At 37.1% G+C, this 9306-nt stretch overlaps 1 protein-coding gene across 2 annotated transcripts in view; it reads right to left on the bottom strand.

Moving 5' to 3' along the window:
• Positions 1-1076: 1076 nt before the first annotated feature.
• Positions 1077-9306, bottom strand: part of TSPAN12 (tetraspanin 12) — a 65011-nt gene continuing 56781 nt past the window's right edge. For both annotated transcript variants that reach the window (XM_030857648.3, XM_070046280.1), the window contains one exon: positions 1077-2656. In XM_030857648.3, coding sequence (XP_030713508.1) covers positions 2351-2656 — 306 coding nt within the window. In that variant the 3' untranslated portion in view covers positions 1077-2350. The remainder of the gene's footprint in view (positions 2657-9306) is intronic.

Here is a 9306-nt window from a genome sequence, read left to right as displayed (position 1 = left end):
ATAGATGAACCGGTTTGCAAGGCAGAAATAGAGACACAGATGTAGAGAACAAATGTATGAACACCAAGGGGGGAAAGTGGTGGGGTGTGTGTGGATGAATTGGGAGATTGGGATTGACATATATACACTAATATGTATAAAATAGATAACTAATAAGAACCTGCGGTATAAAAAATAAATAAAATAAAAATTTTTAAATGTAGACATTATTTATAATTTGGGCTTTTTTTTTTTTTTTTACTGAGCTCAATACAATATATGCTTGTTCTTTCTGTGACTATATGTCAAAAGAGAAGCAGCCAAAGTTGACTAATTATTCAAATAATTCAAATAATACTCACAGCTGTCAATTACTTGGGCATTTTAGCGAAATTATGGGAAGTTGAGTTGTTAAGGAAATTAGAAAAAGAGATGCTTTTGGTTCTGACTGAGCAAGTTATCTACTCAATTTTTATTTAAATTATGGAAGAGATGAAATCTAGCAGTTGATTTCAAATATTGTATTCCTTAGACTCATTTTCTTTTAAAAATTACTTTAAGAAACTGGGATATGAAAACATTGAGAATATAAATTGACCTAAATGGGCATATGTTTGTATTGTATCAGCCAGCTACATTATCAATTAGCTCAAAAGCCAAACTTGAAATGTAACTGGGCACTTCTTTGTCATTTCTCAGTGAAGGCACACACTCTTTTTTTTTTTTTTTTTTTCCTGTACGCGGGCCTCTCACTGTTGTGGCCTGTCCCATTGCAGAGCACAGGTTGCGGACGTGCAGGCTCAGCGGCCATGGCTCACGGGCCTAGCCACTCCGCGGCATGTAGGATCCTCCCGGGCCGGGGCACGAACCCGTGTCCCCTGCATCGGCAGGTGGACTCTCAACCACTGCGCCACCAGGGAAGCCCAAGGCACATACTCTTATAGATTACTTTTGGATTTTGGAAATAGTTATTATTACTTTATTCAATCATTTCTTCTCATATTTTTCCCCCCGCTAATATTTTTGAACGGTGAAAGTGCTTACAATGTATAAAAATTAGACACAAATTTTTACTCTTTAGAAAATATTTATTGACACGTTTTAATTTTCTTTCCATTTTCTGAGAAATAAACATAATACACAAAATACAGTAAAATGCACTTTTCCCATTTCAAATAAATATAGTTTACTCTTATAAAAAATTTAATAATCTGTGTAATTCACCACAGTATCTTAATCAGTGAAATAAGGCAAAGAAAATCTCTAGCTAAATTGTCACTTATTTTTATGATTCTCTCAACTTTTTGCTGGGGAAAAGGAAAACTATTCTCTGTAGAATTATATTGAGACTTGGAGACTGCCACTTCTTGTTTGGAGAAAGCAAAGATAAGTTCCTTTACAAAGTGTTTAGTGTCAAAAAGAGTCTCAGTTTGGCAGAAAGATAATATCCAGGTCTTTGCTGAATGAACTAAGTTATATGTAAACTTTTTTGTTAATACTTCCTAGAGACCAGACTACATTCTGAATTATAATGATTCCTTTGTATCACACTAGTCATTTTTCAAAATTAGTGGTTAAGTATTTAAATTAATAGTTATGTATGTAATATAAACCCAAGACAGAATTTTAAAGCTCTATTAACAGGGAAGGTTAAAAACAATGCTTCTATAACAGGACGAATGTATCCATTTCACAATTGTTATGCTTAAAGTTATAAGAACTGAAATCTACTGAATTATACAGACTTAACACAGACTCATATACACATATATCCCTGATCAGTTTAAGACAATGTTTAAGTTTGCTCTTGTAAGTAGTAAGAATATTTTTATTAACCAGCAAAAATCATGTTTAGGTAGTCACCAATCTTCAGAGTGTACTTATGTATAGCCTATTTACCCTCAAAAGAATATATCACCAAGTAATAAAAGTCATTAGTACTGTCTAACTTCCTATGTTAGCAGTTATTTGGAACTTTATATACTAGCAAGCTTATGGAAGTGAATCAAATTCACTGTAGCTCCAATCCCACAATAGCATGGCTCATTTACATGGATGCAGAAATGCTGGTCGAACTATGCCAAAGCATAAACCTCAAAGCATAACTGTGTCCAGTAAAAATCTTACACAGGCTATAAAGTGGGTATTAGATCAGTCCTCAGCATTATAAAGGGCATCAACTATTGTCCAGGTGGTGCCTTATAATATATATACTTTTCCCACTTTCTTCTAAAAGCTGGAACATTATGTGCTTGGGTATCCTTTTATGGCAACATTTTTATTTCTACACACTTCTGAAACAGTTAAGTGTGTGCTCAAAAAATTCACAAGTCCAATAAAATAAATTTGTGGTTTTCTTCTTTGACAGTCTTTATAATTCCTCCATCTCAAAGTGTGTGTTGAAGCTGTTTGCCATGGACGTGTGTTCAAAGATCCTTGACAGGCTTGGTTTCAACAGTTCCACTGAGTGACAAGGCAGGTGCTGATTGGTGTCATTCTTCAGGGCCGTCATTTGGTCTGTCCCAGGCTCCCTTCTATCATAGTAGAGAGCCCAGAGCAGAGTAATGGTGAGAATCATGGCCAGGATCTGTGTCACTCCAATGGAGATCCCCAGAAACCTGAGCACCTGCAGTTGTTTGGTTCCTCTCAAAAAAGAATACATCTTCTTCCCACAACCCTGTAAAAGAAATAACACAGTCAATGTTACTTTGGATGTGTTACAGTGGGTCAAAATAGTGAAAACAAGTCATCTGTATCAGTTAGTGGAACCAAACGACTTGAGTTATAAACTTGAAGACAGTGACTCTCAACAGGGAGCCCCTATGAGCAGCTGGAGGAGAGATAGAGGTGCGCACTCTTTGAAAAGCCTGCCCATGTGATTCTGAAGAGTCTACTCCTTCTGCTGGCTTCCCCACAATCTGAAATTGAGACTGGTATAAAATACAACATCTAGAGCAGGGGTGAGCAAAATTCTTTTTGTAAAGGGCCAGATAGAAAATCGTTTAGGCTGTGCAGGTCACACGGTCTCTACTGCTATCACTTGTCTCTGCCACTGTAACAGGACACAGCTATAGACAGTATGTAAATCGATGGATGTGCCTGGGTTCCAATGAAACTTCACAGATAAAAAGACGGTAGGCCAGATTTGGGGCTTAGGCCATATAGATGGATGACCCCCTGATACAGACTGATCTGAGATTTTTGAAAATAATGTGTCATTATTATTATTATTTGTATTCACTGTTTGATTATAGCTCATTTGGTCAGACATTTTTCCTTAAAGATCAAGAATGTTTCCCCAGTCTGTTGCTGAAGCTTGCCAGTGAGTGGAAATCAATCTGTTGCCTTCCTCCTACTGCACATGTGTGCACACACTTCTGTCCACTGCCTGTAGCAGAAGTACACATGGGGGAATTTCTATCATGACACCAAGTTTTAATTCTACCAGGTAGGGGTTTGAAAGGTACCTTTAGCTCCCCTTCAGGCTAGAGACAGCTGACTTCAAAAGATTAGCAAGGTTTCCCTTTGTGCTTAGTTTTAACTACAAAGGCTAAGGAGTGCCTGTCGTAGATATAGAAGAGATTTCTGAAAGAAGAGGAGAGGAGGGGAAAAAAAGTTAAGAGAAAGAAGAGTCATGACCGAGGAAAATGGGGGGCAGGAGGAAGCAAAGAAAAGAAGGTAGAATGGGTCTAACAATTGTCATAAGTTACCTATTAGGTGATCAATGCATAGGCTACTTGGCCCTGTCTCTAGTGAGCCCACAGCATAGAAAAGATAATTTACCCTTCAAAAGGGAAGCTGATTCTAAATTAAAGTGAAAAATCTAGAAAAAGTTAAAATTATAATAAAATTCACGAACTTTGAAGATTCTGAGATTTTTCTCTATTTGGATGATAACAAATTAGCCTGCCAGTTTCATGGATGTTGCAGAAGACAGAGACAAAGGGCTTTATTACTTATAGCAATAGCAATAGCCAGGGTACATGCCAGTTCCTCAAGTCCCAAGGGCAACATGAAGAAGGCCAGATGATGCCTGCACACACAGAGGATTACATTATGGGAAAGGAACCCCAAGCTTAGGGAACCCTAATATTTTATAATGGGCAGTAAGTGCACCTGCCCCTCATATTGGAGAGAGACATTATCTTCATTATACTAGACAGTAAACAAATCTTCATTATACTAGACAGTAAACAAAAAGTAAACATAGACTGTATACTAGACAGTCTATGCAAACACCCTTGAAAAGACAGTCCAGAACAAAGGCAGCCAGTGTCTCTACTTGTAAGACACACAGAAATGCAAGAGACCCATGGAAAATTATCTCCCAACAAGAACTCGACTTTTTGAAGCTTTTATTCTGAGTTTGGGATAAAAGTGACTCAGTGCTTACCCTGCTGAGGCAGTCACATGAATAAAAGGAAACTGATAATTATTAAAATAACTGCCTCCTTGTTTTATTCCCCAGATTCCATAAGTAACTAAATCAAGGAAAGCAAGACTATTGAATCAGTTGCTAATTTGTGCATTATACTGGAGGAGAGGAATGAATAATATGTAATTCTTAGATTTCCAAAGACACTGATCAGTAAGTGTACCCTCATAAGCCATTGCTCTCAAGAAATAAAAATCATGTAGAATTAGTCACAGACCCATTTCAATAACTACCATTTTTGGTATACTATGTAATGCAAATTAACAGCAAAACGTTAGCAAAGTTTCATCAATTTCACCAAAAAGGAAGTTAAAATATTTATAATTAATACTACTTAACACTGGTTTAGTAAAATCACTTCTCTGGTCTTCATACCTATTTAATACACACACACGGTGTGTGCATGGGTGCACGCGCACATGCGCATGTGCGCGCGCGCGCGCACACACACACACACACACACACTGTGGGAAACCAAAATAGATGTCACAATCTCCGAAATTCAAATATTTTTCAAAGAGTTCCACTCAGGTAGTCTATCAGAGCCCATTCACTCTTATGCTTATGTGTAATTCCAACAAGCATCCTTATAGGACACCATATAGATCATGACCTGTAGAGTCAGAACTGTGAATTCAGATCCCTCCTCTGCTACTTATAAACTATGTGACTTTGGGAATGTTACTTAATCTCTCTGTGCTTCAGTTTTCTCATCTGAAAACATGAATGATAATAGTGCCTACCTGTTTGGGATGTTGGGAGAATTCAATGAACAAGCACATTTAAACATTTAGAATGTGATCTCACATATGGTAAGAGCTCAGTAGGAATCAGATGTAACTGGTACGTCAGCCCACAGAAGATTAGAAAGCACAAATTAAAAGAGATGCAAAATCTATGAAAAGCAGGTATTAATGGACAAGAAGGAGTACAACACCTTTTTAGAGTATAAAGTACCAAAAGTACAGCATTGTGTCACCACCGAGTATTAATGAAACAGTCCTTGCCCACAAGAGTCAAGGTGGCGGCCACGGTTTCTCAAGAGAGCCATGTAACTATCCAAAAAGATTTTTGCCACTGAGATGATGGATCATGAGCCTCGTCACGAAGCAGAGAAATCTTTAACATAGTTTGAAAAGAGACAACCAAAAATACTTAATTAAGAGGGTTTAGCTTCAGACATTTGGGAAATTAATTTATATTAACTTATCATTTAACATCATTGCTAAGTAATGCAGCACCAGATCATCAAATCCATCTTTAAAGAAATTGATATAAAATGGCTTTGCATTGTTCAGTTGATTCCTTAACTATGTTTTCAGTATTTATTACAAAGATGGTTCTTTAATGGATAAAGAATCAGCATGCGATACCAATATGTTGGTAATAATAATAAATTCCACAATTAAAGCTAAACTACTCATGAAATACATATGCTGATGATTCAACCTTGTGAAATGCTGTAAGTCAATTATTGTTTGATTTCTACCTTTTCAGTAGTCCCTGGTGCTTAAATTTTACCCATATAGTTCTTCCTGTTGGTATAAGATCTCCCACCCCTTTAGACTAATTCACTCTAAGCTGAATGTGCAGAAAAGGTAATATTTTTTTTTAATCTGTGACTAAAACAAAGCAGAGATTGATAACTAAGCTACAGTCTACTGTGTTTCATATTTTGGCATCAGGTAAAGTCTCTTTCAATTTTATTTTAAACAATCACATTTACCCAGAAATAAGGTACAGCAAATTATATCATCTAGGATGGTTTGGGAATGTGATATATTAGATAACACCGAATGTTCTAGAGTGGGAGGGGAACTTGGAAGTCAATAATTCAACTTTCTAACTTGTAAAAATATGGTTAAAAAGCACTTCTACAGTGCCATCCACAAAACTGGCAGAGAATAGTCTCTGAATAGTCTCTCCCCTACATAAACAATGAAAGCACTAGCAAAAATTGTGAGAATCAACTTTTTTAGAACTCTGGAAATTAACCAAACACTTGCAGCAATCTGGGGAGCATTTATTCAAGAAAAGCACCTGAACCTCAGTAAGAACAAAAAGCTTTGTGGCACTTTAATTTGCCTTATTCCCATCTCCCCTCCCCAGCTCTGCAGGAGCCTTGAAAACAAACAGCCTACGATTATGGTAAAAACCGTGGTCTGGCAGCCACCAAAGGCAACAGAATAGGGCTGGAGCTCCTTCAAAGCCCCATTCTCAGAGAATTGTCATTATTTGTCCTATCTGGGGGTTCCCTGGAAGAGCTCACTTGCAAGGCTGTCTTTATTTGACTCGACTTGCAGCTCAACCAGGGCGACAGCCTTTTCCCCTGGGGATAGTTGTCAAAAGCATTTAGAGGTAACTGTTCAACACTGAGGCTGCCTGAGGTAGTGGATAACAGTTGCACACAATGGGCTAGTCAAAAGTTTAAAAGGAAAAACTGGAGAATGTGAAATCCATAGGGAGTTTGGCAGAGCTCTAACATATTTGTGGGGATCTAGAAAGTTACACATGTGAGTAGAGCTCTGCTCAAGCCCAGGGCTGTGCACAAGCTCAGGAAAGACCTAAAAAGGCCCTAAGATCTCACTTCTGGTTAACCTTGAGGCTCTGTACACCCTTGGCAAAGGCTGGGAGACTTACTGGTTCCAGGTATCTAAAGGAAACTTCAGTTCATTCATTAAGTGACCACTAAGCTAAGTGAGCCAAGATTTCAGTGGCCACACAGGACAGCGAGTACAGACTTTACAGAATTAGTTCAGAAAAGTAATTAATGAACAAACACAAACAACAAACTTTGGGAAGGGGGGAGAATCTGATTTCCAAAGTTGCCACATTATATTATTATAAATGTCCAGTTATCAACAACAACAAGAATTATAACACATGCAAAGAAACAAAAATGTATGGCACACACACACACACACACACACACACACAAAAGCCATCAAAAAAAAAAAAAAAAAGCTCTTCTAAAGAAAAGGACTCCCTGCTTCACTAGACAGCCCTTTCCACACGTGGACAACACTAATTCTTAACAAGCATTTCCCTGTTGAAAACTGTCTTCCTAATAAGGATGCAGTAGTCCTAATTCTGCTCTTGTGACTTGTTTTCCATAAGGTAGAGAGCCATATTTGAAGTGTCATCACTTTCCCTTTAACCACTCGCTTCCCTAGGCTAAATATTCCTATAGCTCTGTCATGTTTTCCAAATATAGACACTTCATCATCCTGATGATTTCTTTCTGGATGGTGTTGATTTTGTCAATGTTCCTTTGAAAATAAAACTGATTTCTAACTCTAAAAAACTAGAAAATGCAATGAAATATTAAGACAATCCAGGCTGTTGTGAATGGGTTTGGATGCCAGTGAAAAAAGCTTTTCAGTTCCACCAGAAGAGTGGACATGGGATTGTATCAATATTGCTCGGTCAGGACCTGGCCTCCTTAGAGTTCACTGGGCCCGAAGATTGTCTCCCTGTTGAGGTGGGCAAGGGTCGTTTATTCAAAGCAAAGGTTCTAGTGAGACGCCTCAGTTTTTATAAATAAGTCAGTCTTATTACTTCCTCATTTAGTTTACAAAGATAACCCCCAAACAAGACAGAATTTTAGTATTTAGTTTAGTACTAAGTTTGTTATCGGAATTCATTACATTATATGTTATTATTCTCTATCAGGAACTCCTCAGAAAGAGGTGTTATCTACAGATTATTTAAAATAAATGAAATCAATTGATGTCTCTAGGTACTCTAAAATGTCAAACCAGACCACCAAATTCTGCCACGCTGGAATGTATTAACCTGTGCCCCTGCATATTATTTTCCACTGAAGTGTATTTTAATGTTACTGAAGAACACCATAAGAAATTTCTCTACAAAATTTGTGAAAAATAATATTGAAGATATTTTCCTAGATAACTTAGAGTAGTAGATATAAAATCCCACTTGAAAAAAATACTTTTGGATTTTGCTCCCTTTGAAACATTAGAATACTTGCCCTCCAACATTAAAATGATGCAGGTGATTATGTGCCATTTCACCTGGGCTTTCAGAAAGCTCAGGGGCAAATACGAAAGTCAACCACAGTTATCCCATTTGCCTTCACATTAAGCATATCTAGCTACTCTTTCCTTCATCCTGACTTTCCATTGCTATTTATGTAGCTTTCCCTTCCAGTTTTATCAAGCTATAATTGACACACAGCACTGTATAAGTTTAGGGTGTACAGCATAATAATCTGATTTACATATATCATGAAATGATTATCACAATAAGTTTAGTGAGCATCCATCATCTCATATAGATACAAAATAAAAGAAAAAGAGGAAACATTTTTTCCTTGTGATGAGAACCCTTAGGATTACTCTCTTCACAACTTTCATATATAGCACACAGCAGCGTTAATTATATTAATCACATTACATCCCTAGTACTTATTTATCTTATCCAATGCTACTTATTTGTATTATTCATCCATTGTATCCTTTTGTTGTATGCTGCATTAAATCCTTTAATAAAAACAGATACAAAGTATAAATATACAAATAAAAGCACAAATCTCTCTACATGGCACACAATTTGATATTTCTTTGGTAACTTAGGAGGCATTGTAGAAACTTGCAGCCTACTAGGTAGGTATCATGCTGAATTCCAATGAACTATTTACACAATTACTTAAAGTTAAGGATTAACTTTCCACAAGAATATTCCTCTTCCTGAGAAGACAGTATTTTTCCAGATTTCTGTGTATAAAATAATTGCCTGCCTCAGCCACTCTTTAAATTCTTCGTAGAAGCAGCTCCAGGGTTTACTGTCCATTCTGCATCACCCTCTTTGAAGTAATTCAGTCTGAACACAAGTTGTGAGCTTATTCTGAGCCAGTCAAATAATCACGCATA

This window comes from Globicephala melas, chromosome 9 (genome assembly GCF_963455315.2).
Source record: "Globicephala melas chromosome 9, mGloMel1.2, whole genome shotgun sequence".
Taxonomy (NCBI): Eukaryota; Metazoa; Chordata; class Mammalia; order Artiodactyla; family Delphinidae; genus Globicephala; species Globicephala melas.
This window is presented reverse-complemented; position numbering and strand designations above follow the sequence as displayed.